This window comes from Panthera uncia, chromosome F1, assembly GCF_023721935.1.
Source record: "Panthera uncia isolate 11264 chromosome F1, Puncia_PCG_1.0, whole genome shotgun sequence".
Taxonomy (NCBI): domain Eukaryota; kingdom Metazoa; phylum Chordata; class Mammalia; order Carnivora; family Felidae; genus Panthera; species Panthera uncia.
The window spans coordinates 11,906,516-11,928,799 of record NC_064813.1 but is presented as its reverse complement, the minus strand read 5'-3'; the positions used below and the strand labels follow the sequence as shown (position 1 = coordinate 11,928,799).

Genomic DNA, 22,284 nt, shown 5'->3' with positions numbered 1-22,284 from the left:
CGGGTCACAGAGCCCAGGTCTTCAGCCCCGAGCCCACAGCCTCCTATCCCCACACACAAACCTTCCAGTTTTACATCTTTCATTTTTTCCTGACACAAGAAGCAGAAACCCTTTCCTAATAACGACCCATGTCTCTTTTATATTTCGTGTCAAAACTGTTTCCAGCGATCGCCCCCAGTAGCCAGGATTTTCTCAGTGTTTTTTTTCCTTCCCCACCTTAATTATTTTTATTACAATTTTTGGTCCCTTGCCTCGCTTCTGGAATAGTCAACATTCATTGAGATTCCACAGTAACTGGAATATTTACACTAGGACATTATGATTAAGACAAAGCATGTTTTCCAGTTGTACGACCTTAAATTGGAGCTCGTAGCATAATCAGAGGAAACCTGACTCCTGGGGGGGTGTGGGCACTATTCCTGCACCACTTAGCCCGGGATGTCCTGAAGTGATTCACACTTGCCCCTGTCTCCAGACCCTCCCCCTCATTGAAGTAGGTGACCCCTGTCCCCTTGGTGACCACTGCTAACTATTATCAACCACTCCTGTGTTATCAACATCCAACTTCATGTGAAGGGCTGTGGCGAAATTCTGGAACTTGAATAGGAAGTTGCTTTTCTAAACAGCTTAACACAGAGGGGAGGCAGGGAGGCTATAAAGTCTGGGTTGGGCAGACAGCCTAGAGGAAGCCGAGGCGCAGAGGAGATGGTAAGTTCGTTTCTCTGTACTCTGGGAGGTGGACGAGATGCTGCGTGGAGGCTGAGTCAGGCGGGCAAAGGTTTAGAGAGTGCAGAAGAGCAGTGGTCGTGGCACTTTATGTTGAGTAGCCCTTTAGACTGTGAGCATCTGAAAACCTGCTGTCTGCTTTGACCCTCCCAACATCCTTGGGAGGTGAGGTTGCTATTTCCGTGTCACAAATGAAGTCGCCGCGCCTTGCAGAGACGAGGTGTTGCACCTACAGCCCCGCTGTTAGGCTTGATGTTGTCTGCATCTAGACTTCTGCCCTCTGGCTCCCCGGCGCCAGCCTACTAGAGCTTACAGAAACTCTCGAGGGCACAGATCTTGGTAAACCCTCGACCCCCTTCCCCAGGATCGGTCTTCTCTGTGGCTTGAGGGCAAGGCTGAGCAAATGCCCTGTGGCACACCTGTGGGTAAATGCTCTCTCATCCGGGCTCTCCTAGTTCCTTCTCTGAGCCCTAGGAGTCAGCTGGGACTCTTGCAGAGTAACCACATGGTTTCCATAGCTGCCTTAAGTCTCAGTGCTGTTAGTGACTCAGTTTCCTCATCTGTAAAATAGACATACTTACAGTGCTCTGCTTTATTTTTTAAGTTTATTTATTTATTTTGTGTGTGTGAGAGAGAGTGTGTGCAGGGGAGGGAGAGAGAGAGAGAGAGAGAGAGAGAGAGAGAGAGAGAGAGAGAATCCCAAGAAGTTTCTGTGCTGTCAGCATGAGCCCGTTGCTGGGCTCAAATTCAGGAACAGTGAGATCATGACCTGAGCCGAAGTCAGGAGTCTGACGCTTAACCAACCAAGCCACCCAGGTGCCCCTATGGTGCTCTACTTTATGGTGTCATTTTGAAGATTAAGTAGGATTTGCTCTGAAAAGCGTGTAAATCTGAGGCTGGCACACGGTAACTGATTTGTCAATGTCAGCTATTATTGTTGTGAAAAAGAAAAAAATTCTTGGGGGTTTGGGATCCAGGGAAGATCCAAGGAAAACTAGGCATTCATGAACTTATCAACAGATAAGAAACACACGGTTTTACCCCCAACTTGCCAGGAGTCTCTCCCACAGTCCCAAACCCTGCAGTCCGTGGCTAGAAAGGAACCAACCGGACATCTCTGTTGTTGAGCTCCTTTCTGCGGGATGCCAGAAGAGAGCAGCACTCACACATGATTTCAACCCCTTCTTTGCTTTACTATCGTTCACTTTTCAAATATTGGCAACGGGGATTTTCTGCGTTGGGGAGAAATAGAGATAAGAGGACTAGGGAGAGAGGGGGAAGGAGTTTGAGTCTGTCCTGAGTTTGAACTCCAGTGACAAAAGAACGTGGATTGCTTTTGTCTCCTCTTTTGCATATCAGACATTCCCGGTATTGGTCAACTTACATGGACAAGGACTTAGTCATCTCTTCCTTCTATTCTCTTTGGGATCCTCCTCTATTTCGGAAGCGTATTAACACATTGGACTGTGGAGTTCTTTGAGATTCTGGTGAAAGTACAACTCTCTGTCCCAGATGAAAATGCAAACATCCACATAAACACCAAGCTTTCTGGGCAAGGACAGGGGGTTCCCCAACCCCCACATGGGTCTCAGGTTAGGAAACCCACCCTATCGCCTCCTTTGCTTTATGCTCAGAAGCTCCTCCACTGGCATCTTGAAACTAGGTTGGAATACTACTTGGCAATGAGAAAGAATGAAATATGGCCTTTGGTAGCAACGTGGATGGAACTGGAGAGTGTTATGCTAAGTGAAATAAGTCAGGCAGAGAAAGACAGATACCATATGTTTTCACTCTTATGTGGATCCTGAGAAACTTAACAGAAGACCATGGGGGAGGGGAAGGAAAAGAAAAGTTGGAGAGGGAGGGAGCCAAACCATAAGAGACTCTTAAAGACTGAGAATAAACTGAGGGTTGATGGGGGATAGGAGGGAGGGGAGGGTGGGTGATGGGTATTGAGGAGGGCACCTGTTGGGATGAGCACTGGGTGTTGTATGGAAACCAGTTTGACAATAAATTTCATATTTTAAAAGAAAGAAAGAAAGAAAGAAAGAAAGAAAGAAAGAAAGAAAGAAAGAACTGGTAGATGACTTGAAAAAAAAAAAAAGAAAAGAAACTAGGCTGGAACTCTGCAATCCAGGCCTGATGGCTCCACCTCCGACACTGGTTTCATTATTCCAAAGACTAGACCTCTTCCTTCGCCCCTGAGCACATTTGGCCCCTGGGATTCCGGAACCTCAACCCTTTCTGTGTAAATATTGCTTCAAGTTCAGAGTGGCTTCAGTTAACCTCTAGGACCTGAGGAAAGAGGTTAAGAGTTAGCTGGTGGGGTATTTTCCATCAGATGGATCTCAGGGAGGAGAGCCTTTGATTGAGAACTTGCAGTTAAGTTGCACTGATGTTGGGAGAGATGTAGTGGGCTAAGAGCAGGTCTGGATTCTCTGCCATTTTACACCGGAACCATCTTAGGTCTGTGGCTTCTATTTCTTCCTTCCATGACCTGTTTTTCAAAATGTCACTACGTGGTTCACACTCTCCTGGGCTGACCACTGGCTCTTAGAATATGCAGCTTCAGAATTCTGTAAGCAGAGGCTTATTAATCAGATCGTCAGAAGTCAAAATGACCTACCACGTGATGGGCAATACTGAGAAAAAGACCCTGGACCTAACCCTAGAGAGTAGGCCGTGGTGGTTTCATGAATGGCATTTATTACATTGTCTTCTAGGTGTCTCGCCTCTCTGGCTGAAAAGCAAACAGAAATGTTACAAAGTCAAATACAAAGTGATTCTTTTATGTTTGTAGGGATGTAGCTCAGCCAGGTTCCGATGGACTTTCAAAATTAGGTATGTTGCTTTATTTTTAATGCTAGTATATCAACCTAAACAATGGTGATCGGTAGTCTAATGTAAACACGTGCTTTGATTCTTAGTGTTAATGTCCGGGGCTCCTTTCTGTCTTTATTTCTAACTTGCTGTTGGCTTGGAGACCTCTTTTTTCCACTGTGTTTCATGGTCTGCCTTTAAGCTGGGGCTACCAATAGCCGTGCTATGCCACCACCACTCCCATCCAGAACCTGAGGGAAGTGTTGTGTCCATTGTAATGCCTTGTGAAACCTGGACTCTGCCACCAGCACCTTGCATAGTCCTGCCTCCCCAGTGACCCTCATATCTACCTCCCCACTTTGCATTCCCATTGACCCCAGCCCCAGCCCGTCCCCCATTTACTCCCACTGGGACTAGTACAGTAGTCTCCTCTCTCCACAGCTCAGCCTCTCTACCTCTGAGTCATCACAGCCACCATGGTTACGTGCACCTGTTCAGAACACTGACGGTTGGATCCCTTCTGCTGACATTTATGTCAGACCCGCAAGATCGGGCCCCAACTCACCTTTCCAGTTGACCTCTGGGACCTCCCAGTTCTTCACACCAAATGACCACATCATTGCCTCTCTTAAAATTCACACCCCCCGGCCTCTGACTCCTCTTTGCACTTAGAACCAAATCTCACCCCCCAGCTTCAGTTCCCAAAGCCCGGAGTGATCTGTAACCAGCTTCGTGTCATGCCCTTCTTGCTCATTCCATTCCAGCCACACTGATGGCTTCATGTTCTTTGAACTCTCCACACACACAGGGCTGCCACCCAAAGCCTTCACATTCGCTTTTCCTTCTGTCTTCAATGCTCTTCCTCCTGCGTCTCCCTGGATGGCTTCTTCTGGCCATTCTGCTCTCAGTTTCAACATCATCTCCTTGGAGAAGTCTGCCGTGAACTCCCTGCCTAAGGTGACCACAAGTCCCTGTATCACATAGCCTCACCTTATTTCCCCTACTTCTCGCTAGCTTCCAGTTTTCACGTTTACTTGTCATGAACTGCCATGTATTTATTGGTGCTTCATTACCTATCTTTCTCAATAGATCATACATTCCGTAAGACAGGAATGATATCTGTTTTTACCATTTTAATGCCAGTGCCTAGAAGAGCGCCTGACACATTGTAGGCACTTGGCAAATCAATAGTTACTGAAATAGACAAGGGGCCAGGAAGTGCCTGTCTTGGTGACCGGTGGGGAAGGATCGATCGTAGAGAAGGCTCCTTTCAAGAGAAGATGTTTGGACTTATAGAGCCAGGCACACATAGAAGGAAAGAGTGCTCTGGGCAATAAGAAGAACATTGGGCACATACAGTGCCTTCTGGAAACTACGAGATGTTTCGTTACAAATGCATTGTAGAATTGGGGTGGGGGGGGAGAGGCACAAATAAATTGAAAATTAATGGCAGGAGATGAGACTTGACAAATAGAGGCCACATTTTGAGGGGTCCTATGTGTGTCATCTCGAGGAGTTTGTAGGTATTGCTCAAGGGGTAGGAACAGCCGATGGATTTTAGGTAGTGAAGTGATGCGGTCAGGTTTTTGTGTTAGAAACATCACTCTGACTTCATTATAGAGAAACAATGGAAGATGGGCAACTTGAGGATAAGAGACCAGTCAGATGATGTCCAGGAAGGAAAGGATGATGTGTCCACTAGTTCTGTAGCAGTAAGCGGAAATCCGGAGAACGACCAGGTATCAGGTCAGAAGGTAAAGCCAGTGGGATTTGATGACAGGTTCATCAGGTTTGGGTTTGGACAAAGGAGAGAAATTTGCTTTCTCATCCCCAACATCTAAGAGCTGCTGCTGTTTGATACCCTTCCCAGCTTTCCTGAAACACATGACCTATGTTAACCATCCTTGATTCCCGCACTTCTCCACATATCCCTCTATCTTACCCGCATGGCGTGAAGAGAGTGAGTCCTACTCATTTTTTCCCTCACGTGGGATGTGAACCATCATGCCCCTTGCTTCTCTCACACCCAAATAGAATGAGAAAAAGTGCCAAGATCATTTTTTGCACCGATTTCTTATGCTCTTCTGCCTAATAATATACTTTCAAATGTGATACAAATACTGCTGTAGCCCTTAAATACTTAGGTCTAATGATCACATATTTTCCAACATTTTCCTACTCAGTACACCCTTCTATCTTACTTTCAGTCATTTCTCTGCCATTGCTCTTTATTTGTTCATCCATTCATAAAATATTTATTAAGCAGTAAGCACCTGCTCTCTACTATAGCTGAGATTCAGACCTAAGGCAGAGCCCTTGCCCTTGAGAAGCCTCTGCCAGCATCCTCCTCCAGCTGGGCAATCATTTGTTTGCTTTGCACTTGGATTGCAGACATCACGCCCAAGAGGGAAGTCAGGGATGGAGATACAGTGTTGGGGCCGTTGGCAAAGAGATGACCAGAAGGTGACCTCAGGACAGCAGATGAGTGATAAGAGAATAGGGTCATGGAGGCCAGAACCCAGGGAAATCTCTATCTCTACAAGTGCCAGAAGGGGGTCGAAGTAGATTCAGAGGGAGACTCATCAAAATTGCTCAAGATGTAAGAGAAGGATCAAGAGAAGGAACCACGGAAGCATTTTAAACAAAAGGAACTACTCAGCAGTATTTATTGCTGCAGAAAGGTCAAGGAAAATAACAAGGGCACATGTTCACTGGGTTTGGTAATTAGGATTTCAGTGATAATGGTAGCAAGGGCCATTTCACAAGCTGGAGTTCGGAGGAGGCCGGAGAGTAAAGGGAGGCAAGGAAGTTAAGGAAGCTGAACCAGAGGAAGGAGAGAAATCAGGGGCAGAAGGCAAAGGGTTCAGGGAGGGACTTTGTCAGTTCTGCTCTAAAAGTGCAAAGCTGTGGTCTACAATGTAGACAGGAGAACAGAATCCCTTTCCACGGTATCATCTCTCCCAACTTTGTGCGCCACTCGCAATGTCGGCAGCTATGGGACTTGTGCTGGCATCCAGTACCCAAGCCAAGTGAGGGCAAGGGATAAACACTTTCTCCTTCCACTTTCTCCCTGCCCCTCTCTTCACCCCATACTTGTAGTTCTTAGGAAAGGTAAAAGTTAAAGACAATCGTGGTGTGAAGTGGCTTTAATGAAGGTTTACGCAGGCACAGGATGTTATTCTAATGACCCAGTCTCAGACGGCTTCTCGGTGACTTCCAGTTTGAAGTGAGCTGCCAGAGAACATTAAAGATTAGCAGAGCGCATGGCCATTTCTCCTAGAGTCATTTCCTCTTGTTTCAACACTAAACAGGCTTAATAACATTAGGACACAGCCATTAACTTTCCAGGATCTTAGATCTGAAGACGACACTGTAGAACAGGGGCAGGTGTGGAAGGCCTGCCCACCCCAAGGAAGCCTCAGAGGAAAACGACCACTCAAAGGCGTCATCCATTCTCCACATAAAACCCTTGTCAGTTTCCAGTGAGCCAAGGTGCTGCCTTACAGTTAACAGAGATTCGAACTTGCGGTCCATTAAACGTGGACAGACTTAGAGGATCTTTGAGTCTTCTGAAACTGTCTAAAAACATTGCAACTGTGCTTTTTTTTTTTTTTTTTTGAAGAATCCTGACGATAGCTTTTATCTGGCTTTCAAAGGAGTTCAAAAGTCCCGCAAGGGTAATCACTATGCTAACCCAACATCCATCCAGGTGAGCAATCTTAGGCAAATCATCTTTACTCACTGAAACTCATCTCAAGTATTCACGGTCCAAAAGATCTGCTGCAGAATGCTGGAGAAATGCTTAACTGACCTGGCATTAATCTTTATGGCCTCCTTCGTCTCTCACATAATCTGTGAGGAGTCATTCTTAATATTTAGTGATTTTTTTTTAACGGAAAAATATGATCAGATTAAAGTAGGAGATGCATCATGTATTTCCCTTTCTTACATGTTGTGCTTGATCAGAAGCACCTACCAAGTCCTCTAAAACCTTGAAATGTTTAAAACCATCTCTCTCTCTCTCTCTCTCTCTCTCAATTCTGTTTAAACCAAACCATATTTCAAAGTTTAAACAAAGAAGTTACGACATGAAACAGCTCTTTTAGGATAGTGGCCGGAGTTGGACGCTGATAGGGAAGCAGGAGCCTCCCCACACACTTCCTTGAGCTTGCCCCAAGGCCAGAGAAACCCCTAGAAACGCTCTGCACAGGGAGAAAACCACTTCCAAAGGGCACAGGGAGAGCACCATTAGAGTGAAAATACTATACTTCTCTCTAGTCTACTGGAGAAGCCCAGCGGAAGGTCAAAGGTGAATATTGGGGTCCCCTTCATGCAGCCTACACTATTGTGCTCTTTAGCAGCAATACTTTTGTTCTTTGTGCCTCTGAGAGAATTCTGGAAAATTGTGTAACGCCTTACACCTGTCTAAGTGGAAAGCTAGTATTTTTCATCATCAGTTTTAAAATTAACAAGAGATGGGATTTCCAACACATTGTAAAGATTAGCCTTTTACAATAAGTGAATGTCCCATCATGTCTTTTATTCCAGTGGAATTAAATACCGTAGTGATCTGATAGCCGTCATCACTTAAAAAAATATATAAGCAAGCTCCTAATAATAGGAAATTTTATATTATTCATCTTCTCTCCTCCTCCTCTACAAAATTTTTACCTAATATAATACAACTTTAAGCTTAAAGTCTTTTCTTGATCACTAAATCTCACTTCTTTTACAAAAAAGGTAATAATAAATCCACATTTAAAAGGTTCAACTTTTTGAAAGCATACGCGATTTTAGACTCATCAACGTTTAGTACTTTCATGTGCAGCATGAGGGAGTTGGCCAAGGTGAGCATTCCCGGAACTTATTTGTCTCGAAACATTTTTTAAATGTTAACAGATTTCATGAAGTCCCCACAGAAGGGAGCCCATTAAATATAGTACTTGCTATTGATCCAAAGGGAATAGGATTATTATACATATTAATAAATATTAAATATATAGGTACCGCACATATGTATTAAATATTGAACAGTACTGTGGACATAGGCCGCCAGTGTAAAGCAAGGAGACAAGAGATAGGTCAATAATACAGAGCAGACGGCATAGCCCAGCACCATTTGTCGATTCCCTGTGCATCAGAGTATAGGTCAGACGTATCTGTGCAGATCGGGGAGTTTGTGTGCAACTTCCTATTATTTTGGGGTATGGCATACTGGTTCTTACAGGAAGATTATTGCATAATAATAATGACAATACTCTTCTTACACGAAAATTGTAAAATGTTTCGTAAATGAAAAATCTTAGTTGCACAAAGTAGTTACTTGATAAATACTTATCGAATGAAAGAAGAAACAACTTCTGTCCTCAGCCTGGGTGCAGAGCAGGGCTCGGAGCAGAGCAGGGAGAAACAAGAAGGAAGCAGGGCACTTGAACCTCCACCCTGCTGGAAACAAGGAGGATTAGAACTCAACACAATGATGACTAACAGGGATTTGGGGGGCCACGCTGATTTCACCTGGGTACTAAAAGGAAGTTTTCCTTTCTCGTTTCAGGCCAGCTGCCTAAAAGCCATCTGGAACTGGAGATTTCAGACGGTGATCTTCAGAACTGCCCAACTCCTTTGCTTCAGTGCCCTAATCTTTGGTAAACTTGGTGTTAACCTTTCGTCTAGGCCTGAGTAATGAGGGGAAGTTAAGGATGCTAGCCAGTTGTTACAAGGAATGGGAAAACTGTTCCCGCCCAGATGCCTTGAAGAAAAATGCACCCAACACCATCATATTGGTGGAAAGGCTCTGGCACAAACTGAAATGGACATATCCAGGACCAATTAGCCACTGGGCACAGCAGGCCCTGGTCCACAGTACTGTCAGGGACCCACAAAAAGGTCTTAGTATACCGTACTGATATGTATGTCTTTCTACTAATGCAATTATAAAATATAGTTTTTAGTATTTTATTACAGAGGAAGGAGCTTATAAAAGAAAAGCTGCCCAGAGTCCATGAAAGTCAATAACGCAGCCCTGGTGATGCCAAAATAAAGTCTTAGGGCAAAACAATGCAGTAGAGGTGTCAGTGGGGGAGGGACAAACATAAATGACCCTCATGCGGGCAGCAGAGGACAGGGTTGAATAGGAACAAGATTCTATAAACAGGAAAAAGAGGCACTTCCAGGCCTGATTGCTTACATTGTACACCTCTTCGTGTGGGATCTGGCCTCTTCTGGCCCGGGTGAGCTCCCACTGGCCACGATAACAACAGCTTTCATCAGAGTCCCCCTTACACTTTCAGAGGGCACAAACTTTATTTCTACTTGCTGCCACAGGCGTTGCTTCAAACGGCTTGTTCTAAGCCCTATTTTGCCACGTGAGTGAGCAGAGATGAAGGGCGTAGCGTAACTTATCAAAGAAGAACAGTCAAGAGCAGTGGAACGAGCGTAGGATCGCAGGCCAGGAGATCTGGTTTGCGACCTGCCTCTGCCACAAACACGTTGTGCTTCACTCAACAAGTATTTACTGAACACCTGTCAAGCACCATGCTCTGTGCTTGGTGTTAAGGACCCAGAGATTAAAATTCACAATCTGGCCGGTGTGGACCGTGTCATATGAAGAGACGTTCCAACGCCCAGAGGGCGATAACGGGAAGCGGAGGCAGAGACGTGCCTACCCGGGGAAGTCAAGGAAAGCAGGGCGAGGAAAGGTTTACCAGGCATAAGTGGGGAGGGCAGCCAGACTAGCAGGGAGCATGTGCAAAGCACAGAAGTGGGAGTTCTGTTTTGCTAAGAAGGTAAATATGGCGGGTGATGAGGCTGGCCCAGCAGGTAGGCTCCGGATCATAAGGCATCTTATTTTCCACGTGAAGAGGTTGAACCTGTAGATATGAGGCAGCCACCAAGACATTCTGTGTGTCCTTTAAACAGGACAAATTACTTACTATGTCTCTTCCGTTTACCAAAGGAGACTAGATGCCTCATAAGGTCCCTTCCAACTCTGTTCTCTTATGATTCCAAATCTTTTAGTACCAAGCGTCCTCAGAACAGTACATTTTCTTATTTTGACTTCACATATATATGTGTTTGGGTGAAAGATGGAAACCACTCTTCCTTCTTAAGACGACTAGATTGGACCCAACGTAGTCATATTTTAGCTTTGTCTTCCAGTCAGAACCCCATCTGACTTACACAGAAGCGTATTTATGCTCACGGACTCCCGGTGAAGGATGCTAACCTGGCACTCGCTCTCCTTTACTCAGAACTAATAAAGCAGAAAGAAGTGGCAGCGTGGACCTATAATTACAGCATCAAAGCATATTCATGGAATTATTCCCGGATGTTCTGCCAGAAGCATTACACGGATTTAGTGGCCATCCAGAATAAAAAAGAGATCGCTTACCTCAATGATGTCATGCCTTACTTCAACTCTTACTACTGGATTGGGATCCGAAGGATCAATGATAAGTGGACCTGGGTGGGAACCAAAAAGGTCCTCACCAAAGAGGCCGAGAACTGGGCTGACAACGAGCCCAACAACAAGAAGAACAACCAGGACTGTGTGGAGATCTACATCAAGAGCGTGTCGGCCCCTGGCAAGTGGAACGATGAGCCCTGCTGGAAAAAGAAGCGGGCGCTATGCTACACAGGTAGGAGCTTCTGTACTCTGAAGTTTATCTGTTTCAAAAAAAAAAAAAAAAGCCTTCCCTGGTTCACTAATAGAGCCACTGAGTCAATAACATCGAGTCACAAAGTCAGGTATGTGAAAACAAAGAATAAATGACAGTTGGAGTGCTTGGGTGGCTCAGCAGGTTAAGCGTCCTGATTTCTGCTCAGGTCGTGATCTCACGGTTCATGAGTTTGAGCCCTGCATCGGGCTCTACACTGACAGAGGGGAGCCTACTTGGGATTCTCTCCCTCTGCTTCTCTCTCTCTCTCTCTCTCTCTCTCTCTCTCAAAATAAATAAACTTAAAAAAAATTAAAGTAATTAAAAGAAAAAACTACAATCATGCAGCATTAAGGAGCACCTTGAAGAATATAAGATCAGGAGTAGAGAAACCTGGGTTTTTCTGAAGCTAGAAGGACATTTTTTTTTTAATTTTTTTTTAACGTTTATTTATTTTTGAGACAGAGACAGAGCATGAACAGGGGAGGGGCAGAGAGAGAGGGAGACACAGAATCCGAAACAGGCTCCAGGCTCTGAGCTGTCAGCACAGAGCCCGACTCGGGGCTCGAACTCACGGACCGTGAGATCGTGACCTGAGCTGAAGTCGGACGCTTAACCCACCAAGCCACCCAGGCGCCCCTAGAAGGACATTTTACAATCATCGGATCCACCTTCCTCAGTGTACAACTGATTAAATAGATGCTCAGGAGTTTCTAGTCCCCTAAAATTTATACCCAGAGCTTTTCGGCACCACTGCGCCCTCATATGATGGGCAGTATACGTTGGAAGATAACTTGGCCCCTAGGAGACACAGCTGTAACTGATAGCTATTGTACATCACTACGTTATTGTGATGTTATTAGTTCATGGGTCGTAAGCCTGTTTCGTATTAGTTTCATTTAGTCCTAGTGAGAACCTCATCAGTCAGGTCCTCTCATTTCATTGATGAGAGGAAGGTCCAGGCTATGAAGGAATCTGCTCAAGGTTCGAAGCTACCTGATGGTAGAGTCGGTTTCAAACTCACGACTCTAAAGTTGGTGTTTTGTGGCCGCGTATGCTACGGTACTCTCTACTCTGCCTTCTCATGAGACAACACGAGAACAGGGCCGAGAATCGCAGATGCTTACAGATTCCCTTCGACGGCAGCATGTATTCAGGTGTGCTGGTAGGGACCAGCGGCATGAGGGAAGGGAACTGACAGTGAAGAGACCCTGCAAGTGTGTTCGCTTCTCAACAGAGTGAGCGGTTCCCGAGTAGGCAGACATGCGTGGAAGCGTGGTCCTCCTGGGGTCACGCGCCTACGCTGGAACCGGTTGCATCTTTCTGATGTGGCTTCTCCCGCCCCCTGTAGCACATGAGATCATTCTGAGATCCTTAGGAAGCTACGATCAGAACAAACCATGTGTGCTCCAAGAACATAGGGCACGGGTATCACGGCTGTAAGACATTGGTGGGGTCAAGGTGAATACGATGGAAGACGTGGACCAGACCTCTATCGCCTCCTGCATCTTCCCTTTACTCCGACCCTTCCCAGGGCCCCTGTGCAGCCCCACCAAACTTGCCGGCTGCCTCGGGAATGCCCTCCTGTAGAACCGGCACGACCTCTAGAATTCGAGCCTCTCAGAGTTGAGAGGGAATGTAGGTAGACATCATCTAGCACAAGCCTGAATGTGACATATGACTTCCCTCTTGTAATCAACCCTAAAGTGGCCCAATGTGTGCAGAGGAAACGCCACGAGAAAATATAGCCACAGGCCTTGCCCCCAGCTATGACCTCATCAGTGACGCCATTCTCAGAACCCTCCATCGGGTGCATGATGCACACGCCCACAAAGAGTCTCTTGTAGGAAAGGAACCTCAGCCCTTCTCCACTGGGACTCACTGAGAAGGGTGTGGTTAGTCAGTCGTACTCTGCACTACCTAAGCCTGGCATATTTAGGCCCGTGAAACATCTCTCCATGGGATTGTTTGTCCTGTACCACGAGGAGGTCTTAAGCATCTCAGGTGGTTCCCCTGCCCCTCCATTGTGCGGCGCTGGGCACAGATTTGAAATCAACAAACAGTGGAAGGGCTTTGGCCCTAACCCGGGGCAGGCTGGCCTCGGAGAAGTCACTTGCCTGAGGTCCTGTAATAGTAGGCAGCAGAGCCAGGACTCTGATGACATATGTGTGACCCCCCCCCCCCCCCCCCCCCCCGCCCCGCCACATCTGATGCCCAGCCTTTATGTTGTAATGCCCCTCATAGGGGTTTCCGTAATAATACAACTCTATGCATATTCTTGGTTAAAAAGCCACAATCTATTTTGTACCACATAGAGGAGTTTCTCTGTCTACACATCGATCAGTGGCTCTTTTGTCTCTCTGGGCTACACAAAGCAATCCCTCCTTAGACAACAGCTTAAAATGGAAGCTATGCAATGCTCTGGTAGGCTTCCCCAATGCCCTTTGCAGGGAACAGGGTGGCACTCCAGAGGACACTGTAGTTTTGTGTTGCTTGCCTAGCTCAGTCTTATAGCAAGAGGGGCTGAGTCTGCGGCTTGGAAAGGAATCTAACTTCTCTTCACACCTCCCGGGAATGCATACCATACTGACCCTTTTGCATCCGTGCAGCGTCCTGCCAGGACATGTCCTGTAGCAAGCAAGGAGAGTGCATTGAGACCATCGGGAACTACACCTGCTCCTGCTTCCCCGGATTCTATGGACCAGAATGTGAATATGGTGAGGGCGCTGTTTTGTTGATATTATTGTGGCCTTTGGTCTTGTGCTGGAGGTGGTCCAGGAAGCAAATCATGCTGGAGACTCTCTAGGGGGTAAAGCTCATCCTGGTCCTCTCTGGGGTCAGTCAGTCAGCCCCACTCAAAGTGTCCCAAGACACGCCCTCTGGGTGAAACCTTTTATCCGTAGACCATTGGTTCAAAACAACCTACACGGTAAAAGGGAAGCAAAACAAAGGCTGATTTTGCTTGCTTGAAATAAAAACCACTGAAAGAATGATTATATCCCAAGATGTAGCCAACACAAAGGAACCAAGTAAAGATGACCAGGTTGGGTGAGACTAAGCCCAGGAAGACAGGATTAAGAGGGTCATACAAAGAGTTCCAACGTCCAGCAAACCTGACGTTGTCTTTAAACCTGCAATGAAAAGAAAATTAACGTTTTGTCCCCACAGTCCAAGAGTGTGGGGAATTTGGTCTCCCCCAACATGTGCTCATGAACTGCAGCCACCCTCTCGGGAACTTCTCCTTCAATTCAGAGTGCAGCTTCCACTGCGCTGAAGGGTACGAATTGAATGGACCCAGCAAGCTGGAATGTTTGGCTTCCGGAACGTGGACAAATAACCCACCGCAATGTATAGGTATGTGGACCGTACTCTTTCCATCCTCGACGATGACTAGAAAATAAGGGGAAAATAAGCTTTCTCCATTAAAAAACACGAGCGATTGGGGCGCCTGGGTGGCTCAGTTGGTTGAGTGTCCAACTTCAGCTCAGGTCATGATCTCATGGTTCATGGGTTTGAGCTCTATGTCCGGCTCTGTGCTGACAGCTCAGAGCCTGGAGCCTGCTTCGGATTCTGTGTCTCCCTCTCTCTCTGCCCCTCACGCTGTCTCTCTCTCTCTCTCTCTCTCTCTCTCTCTCTCCCCCTCCCTCTCAAGAAAAAAAAAAAAACCTTAGAAAAATGTGAGAAATAATGAGCATCTGCATTCAATGGGGAATTCTGATTTTTACTACTACCCATCAATGAGAGTGACACTGATTTTGATTTTCATGATGTTTTGCATCTATAGAGTGAGGTGATCACCTTAATTCTTGATTCTCAGGCAAAAGCATCACAAAGGGACCTCTCTCCCTTTGCTTATTGCAAAGTGAACAGTATAGTAATGAGGACCTAGGGGTTGAGTCTTATTAATTTGATACTTTGACCTTGCTTCTTTAAATGCAACATGGGGATGTTTGGATCTTTCCAAATGGCTCCTGAAAGTACCATTGAACCAACCAGGTGTTTCACCTTGCCCATCACTTACGGAAGGTGCGGACGGCTGCTGGGGCATCCTAAGGTTTCACAGGTGCTGGGCATAACCCAAGGGCTCACACCTTTGCTCTGTGGTTGTTTGTAGCTGCCCAGTGCCCACCCCTGAAGACTCCTGAGCGAGGAAGCATGACGTGTCTTTCCTCTCCGGAAGCGCCCCAATACCGGTCCAGCTGCCACTTTGCTTGTGAAGAGGGATTTGCATTAGTTGGGCCAGAGGTGGTGCAGTGCACAGCCTCGGGGGTGTGGACAGCCTCACCCCCAGGGTGTGAAGGTGAGTTTCCAGGGGTTGGGGATATGCGACGTCTACCGTACCAGTCCTTGCTATGAGTACAGAGGACAGTGGGGGTCTATGGATAAGCTGGCCTGAATCACCACAACTTGACTCTCCTTTCCACCTGCCACTTAGTACATCAGGATGGGAAAAGAGGGCCAGGCTCCAGAAAAATCAAGAGGCTGATCTGGCTACAAACAAATTTAAAAAGTCCTCCCTTGGCCTAAACTCAGAGCCCTCAAGCAGTTTTCAGAATGGCTCCATTCATAAATTTCACACAAGAAGGAAAGGATGGCATCTACATCCTTCTAGTGTCTTCTAGATACTAGAAGACCTACCACGACAGGTTTATAGAGATAAAGGGATAGAGGACATTATAAAAACCTTGGAGGAGTCTTTTTTTTTTTTTTTTTAAGATTAAGGTCACCCTGTGGATGGATTGTCCAAGTCTGGACAAATCATCACTAGGGTCTCCTGGCCCTTACAGATTTCTAGCTCCACCTGGATTTCCTGGACGAAGTTTTATCATTGCTTTCCAGCTGTGGGTCTGGGTTTTCTCCTTCCTTAGTATCTGTCTCTCTGTCCTTGGTTGTTCTCTCTAGTTGTGCGGTGTCTGCTCCTGGAAGCCCCTGGCAAAGGGACCATGGACTCTGTTCATCCCCTCACTGCCTTTGCATATGGCTCCAGCTGCAGATTTGAGTGTGAACCTGGCTATCAAGCGAGAGGCTGGGCCACTCTCCACTGCATTGTTTCTGGCCAGTGGACCGCACCCTTGCCAGCCTGTGAGGGTAGGATTTTCCTTTAGTAGCCCTCTTCCGCCCAGAAAGGGGCCATGGCGCAGTGGAAAGGCTCAGGGTAGCCTCCTTCAGGTTCTGACATTGGAACAGGTTGTTCAGCCTCCCGGAGGCATGGTTTTCTCATCCATGAAATGAGCTAAGGTGCTTTTGTGAGAATGAAGTATATAAAAAGGACACAGTTAAACAGCACGTAGAAAGTAGCTAGCATTAGACTGGGGATTCAATCAACCTTCATTTCTGCCTCATTTTTTCCCTTTCTGCCTCACTGGCAATACAAGCTGTGGGACAATGTCCTCTACTTGAGAGGAAGCCAGAATGGTGGCTATTAGGACAAAGAGGGGGATTCCCCATTAGCATTTGGAGGTGACTTGGACAAAGGAGCGAGGCGCACTGCGTCCACAGGGGCCGTGATGCAACCCTAGGCGGTTACACAACAGCACAAAGCTGAATTCTCTGCAGTTGCCTCCTGCCCTCAGCTTCTGAGGCAGAGAGGGTGAACAGGGGAGCAGGAAACTGAAGACTGGATTAGTGAGTGCCCAGGAGATGGAGATCACAAGCCCAACTCTGCTGCCGTCCAGATACAGGACGTCAGGGAAGTAACTCATTCCTGAACCTTCCTTTTCTCATCTGTAAAGAGAGAAGCTCTGGAGGATCTTTGGTTCTTTGATGCTCCGATTCTGTAGCAACCAGAGGTCTAAGCCCAGGGTGTGATGGTGGTCTTCACACTCTGAAAAAAACCCAGGAATAGCCTGGAAATGAAATGCTTTATCAAGGATGCACATGAGGAAACTGGTCTGTATCAGAGCTAAGGCCACTCAGGGCTCAATTCTGTGCAGGAACTGTCCTTGGCCTGCACTCGCTTGGCAATTAGAGTCTGATGACGCTGACATCCTGTGTTTCAGAGATATGGCCCACTCGACCATTTTATAAACCTAGCTAATAGGATGTCAACAATAAGCCATGTTATTTCAGCTTTTTCCTTAAACGTCCAGCCTGTTATATATCTCCTCCTGCCTGATCCAGTTCTGCAAATATCATCAGTAAATATTTAAAGAGTACCCTTCAAAGTACCAAACATGGCCAGGCTGTGGGACGCAACTAGGAACGTCTAAGCCCAGCCTCAGGGAGACTGTGGTCCAAGGGCAGGACCACAGCAGTCTCCGCACAGTGCAGGGGCTGTGGGGAGCACACTAGGGGAGTCCCTACCCCTGAGCTGCTGGGAGGGGGGCAGTCAGGGAAGGCTTCCTAGGGACAGTGAAGTCTAAGCTGAGATCAAAGGGCAGGTGAGTGACCCAGGCAAAGAGGGCACAGGAAGGTGTTCAAGGCAGCTTCCCTTTTGGAAAAGGGAGGATTCAGGGTTCTGAACGTACTGATAATATGGGTAGGAAGACGCATCTCTTGAGTGGCTCTTGTGAGAAAGAACTGAGCCCTTCCATGACCCAGTTTCAGACGACAACTTTTTCCATTTAGCCATTGCCTGTGAGCCACTGGAGAGTCCGGTCCATGGAAGCACGGATTGCGCCCCACTCTCGGGACCGCTTCCATACAACACCAGCTGTAGCTTCCGCTGTGCTGATGGCTTCAGGCTGAAAGGAGCCGACGTGGCCCAGTGTACTGACTTGGGACGGTGGACAGCGCCCGCCCCGGTCTGTGAAGGTAATGTGACATCGGCACGTTCCTTCTGTGTCTCTCAGCTTATTATGCAGTTAGCAGTCATTGATTTATTCCTCAGACGTTCACTAAGAACTACCCGGCCCTTTGTGCTGGCCCTAGGGACGAAATGGTGAGCGAAACACCCGTTCGTTACAGCATGTTGGAACTCAAGGTGAAGGTTTCACCGATTGAAACCCGCTGAGTGGGTTGGCGTGAAGAAGATGGGACTGGGAGGAAGGAATGATGCATGAGGAGCAACGTAGAAGAGTAAGGGGCAGGGCATTTAGTCTAGTTCTGTCATTCCCAGGCAACAAGGTTTTGGTCTCTCAGAAGTTCAGTGTCTTCTGTAGAGCGGGAGTATTATTATCTGCCTCACCTACGTGCCTCATTACTGTTGTGAATGAATGTGGGTAAAAAGCAAGCTTGAAATTGCTATGAGTTGAGGGTGCCTCGGTGGCTCAGTCGGTTAAGCATCCAATTCTTGGTTTTGGCTCAGGTCACGATCTCACGGTTCGCAAGTTCGAGCCCTGTGTGGGGCTCTGTGCTGACAGCGCGGAGCCTGCTTGGGATTCTCTTTCTCCCTTTCTCTCTGGCACGACCCAACTCATGGGCTCTCTCTCTCTCTCTCTTTCTCTCAAAATAAATAAATTCACTTTAAAAACTCCTATGAGTTTTACAAATGTATGCAAAATGATAATAACGTTACCTCATAAATTATATGTCTGTGATCTGATTTTACAAAGTGATCTTCTTTCAGTAGTTCATGTTTTCAATATTTTGCTCTTATAGGAGAACAAAGACACAGGGAAGTCATTAGGATTATGATTTTTACGAGGGGTACCCCACACAGAAGTCAGGTCCCAGAAGTGCAATGTTGGCATTTCACGTTGCTATTTACTGGGATCTTTGGGCAATTGATGTGAATCCCCTGCATCTGTGCTGACAGCACAGAGCCCGACGCGGGGCTCGAACTCACAAACTGCGAGGTCATGACCTGAGGTGAAGTCAGATGCTTAACCGACTGGGCCACCAGGTGCCCCCGGGGATTGATTTTTTGCTATTCATTTTGATTACATACTTAGCATAGACTCGTGGGTCCAAAAGTATGAGGTTTAAAAAATTATTCCTGCATATTGCCAAAATGCTTACGATGCCTCAGAATTTTCTTCATAAAATCCTTCATGTGCCATTGTGCCATTTCTCATCCTCCGGTTTAAACATGCCCCGTTCAGAAATCCCTGTTCTTTTTTTTTTTTTTTTTAACTTTTTTTTTTTTTATTTATTTTTGAGACAGAGAGAGACAGAGCATGAACGGGGGAGGGGCAGAGAGAGAGGGAGACACAGAATTGGAAGCAGGCTCCAGGCTCTGAGCCATCAGCCCAGAGCCCGACGCGGGGCTCGAACTCACGAACCGTGAGATCGTGACCTGAGCTGAAGTCGGACGCTCAACCGACTGAGCCACCCAGGCGCCCCCAGAAATCCCTGTTCTTATAAGGGAAGGGAAACAAAAGTCATATAAAAACAGGGAGGGGGACAAAACAGAAGAGACTCAGAAATAGGGAGAACAAAGTGAAGGTTACTGGAGGGGTTGTGGGAGGGGGGGATGGGCTAAATGGGCCAGGGGCACTAAGGAATCTCCTCCCGAAATCATTGTTGTACTATATGCTAGCTAATTTGGACGTACGTTTTAAAAAATAAAAAGTAAAATTAAAAAAAAAAAAAAGAAATCCCTGCTCTTGGCGCTAGACGGGATTAAGGGGTCAAAATGAACGAGAGCTCGTGTGATCCCCTCTCCTCACTCCCTTACTTCCTCACCTCTCAGCGCTGCAGTGTCGGGATCTTCCGGCTCCAGACCAGGCCCAGGTGAACTGCTCCCACCCGTTTGGAGCCTTTCGGTACCGATCTACCTGCAGCTTCTCCTGTGACGAGGGCTTACTCCTGGTGGGAGCAGGCGAGCTGCGGTGCTTGGGTACGGGGACCTGGAGTGCTCCTCCCCCACAATGCCAGGGTAAGCTGAGTTCTCTCCAGCGTCTGGGAAATCCAGGGTAGGCTGCATTTTAAAAGGCTGTATTTTCGCGGTGGTCACTGTCTAGGGGCCAGAAGCTTGAAATGGACCGGAAAATTAAGAAACGCTTTTCATCTTGTGACCCAGTGATCCCAAATGCGGGGCCAGGCAGGTAACACCAGTGGCGGGGTGTCTGGTAATCAGAGCTAGGGAATTACCCCCTGTGCACTCCTTACCAGGACCTTTACTAGGACCTGGAAGCTTCTATCAGGAACCAGGTAGACTGTTCTCACGTGGCTGAAAACAGTGCCTAGAAAGGCCAGAAGGGAAAAAAAAAAAAAGCTTCAGGATGGCTGTACCAAGGCTGACCCAGCACTCTGCTCCTGGGGACCTTGGAGTATGACCTCTGGGGATAACAGTGCAGGAGAGGCAGGATCTACAGGTGCTGCAGATATCCTCCAAGATCTGCGTAGGAATGGAGAAGTAGACTCAGGGTAAAGTGAAGAGTGATGCAGAGAGGAAGCAATTAATCTATAAATGCAAGATTACAGGATCCTCAGTAGAGAAAACATGCATATTCAGCCTCAGCATGTATATATCCCCATTGTATGGAGCTGAAAAGAAAGCCAGGGTAGTCTGCCAATATTTTAAGAACCAGAACTGTCTCTGGTCATTTGTGTTTGCCAACTGAAGAACAGATAGAGGCTTTTCATACCCCTCGTGCCTTTTTCCACTCAGTGCATCCGGTTTTTCAGGCTTATGGCAATTGCTTTTACGAAGCAGGGTTTTCATTTATAAAAGCTACGGAAAAGTGAGAAATAAAGAAACACACACAAAACAATCGTCTTAAATACTCCCAGCCTGAGATAGGCATGGTTGGCACTCTCGTATGACTTCTCCCAAAATTTTCCCCGCTCATTTTTCCCTCTAGGCAATTAGTATTTTCGTGATGCAGATTCAATTTTCATAATAAAGTCAAATAGGGATGATACCAGATAATTCTGCATTGTTTGCCTTTGCCTGTCACTTTGCACAGGCTTTCAACATCTGAGTGAAAGCAGGCAGACATGTGTTTTTAATGAAGAGGAAACCACTTGCTGTTCAGGTCACACTCAAGTGCACACACAGACACACACACACACCCCACAGCTAAGTTAGGACAACAGTAAATGAGTGAATGAATGAATGAACTCAGCAGAGTTGGATGTCCTGCATTTCTAGGCATCAGAGAGCAGGCAAGCCACTGGTGCTGGGGTTGAATACACCTTCCAGCAGGGTCTGGAAAGACCAGAGTAAGGCTTGTGATTTAGCCTTCTCGGCTTTATTCCTGGCTACATTGCAGCCTGGATATATTCCAAAGTCCATGGAACTTTGGGGAAGAACTTGGAGTCCCGTAAGAGGGTTATCACAGGGATTAGAATTCTTCCATAGAATTCTATCACAGTAATCCGAATTACAGTTCGTTGCCTCACATTGTCCTGCCTGTGTTTCACAGCAACGAGGTTGACACTCACCACAGCTTCCTGTGACCTCCCAGTTCCCTTCTGCTTTTAGTTCTTTGTTTACTCCGACTGAACTTTCTCCTGTTATTGCCGGGTGAGATCAAGTGAAATACCTGAATGTGGGCTGGGCAGGAAGGCACCACGAGGCTTGCAATCCACTGGCTGATGTAAGACTTATGAGAGAGTGTTATCAGACAGTTTCCCTTTTCAGTGTCCCCTTTGCCCTGTTGCCTTCTGACATGCACCCCAGCTATCAGTGGGCAAGGCCACAAAAGCTGGACACAGACTCCAGGTCATCGAGACCCTCCTTTGTGTCCTTACAGTCTTCTTGTCTCCTCTCCTCTCTACCACCCCACACTCATACACCCTGAACACAGAAAGACGTTTCGGGTGGCAGAAAATGCCTAGATCTTTGGGAAAGTCGATCAGACCGAGGAGAATGTACCTGGAGAGAGGAAGAGGTGAAGGGAAGAGAAAGGTATAAAAACTGCGCTTGGAACCTCAGGCAGTTCGAAGTCAGCGGCTGGAGAATGGCCCCGGATTCAGCCCTGCTGTCACTGACTATGGTTCCGTCAAAGCAAACGGTGAAAAAGAAGCACCCCAAACCATACGTTTTCTCAGTCTTCATTTTTAAATGTCACCACGTTGAATCTAGACTTTATAGTTTCATTAGTTGGCAACTATTAACATTTACACATAGGGTGTTTTTGCTTTTGTAAAAATTTTGGAAGCTATGCAATGCTATTCTCCACATTTTCTTTTTTGAAAAATTTATACAATTTCATTAAATTTTACTTTATTTTACTTTGTTTTTTTACTTTATTTT

At 46.7% G+C, this 22,284-nt stretch overlaps 1 protein-coding gene across 10 annotated transcripts in view; it reads left to right on the top strand.

The window, feature by feature from the left end:
- The first annotated feature begins 602 nt into the window (after window positions 1-602).
- The window catches only part of SELP (selectin P), a 39,752-nt gene continuing 18,070 nt past the window's right edge, over window positions 603-22,284 (top strand). The window contains exons 1-9 of one of the 10 annotated variants that reach the window (XM_049633894.1): window positions 603-708; window positions 9,101-9,191; window positions 10,797-11,183; window positions 13,811-13,918; window positions 14,370-14,555; window positions 15,316-15,501; window positions 16,104-16,289; window positions 17,769-17,954; window positions 19,774-19,959. In XM_049633894.1, the coding sequence (XP_049489851.1) occupies window positions 706-708; window positions 9,101-9,191; window positions 10,797-11,183; window positions 13,811-13,918; window positions 14,370-14,555; window positions 15,316-15,501; window positions 16,104-16,289; window positions 17,769-17,954; window positions 19,774-19,959 (1,519 nt within the window). In that variant the 5' untranslated portion in view covers window positions 603-705. Of the gene's footprint in view, window positions 709-8,800; window positions 9,192-10,796; window positions 11,184-13,810; window positions 13,919-14,369; window positions 14,556-15,315; window positions 15,502-16,103; window positions 16,290-17,768; window positions 17,955-19,773; window positions 19,960-22,284 lie in introns of those variants that run through there. The other 9 variants (XM_049633891.1, XM_049633889.1, XM_049633890.1 and 6 more) reach the window with 9 other exon arrangements.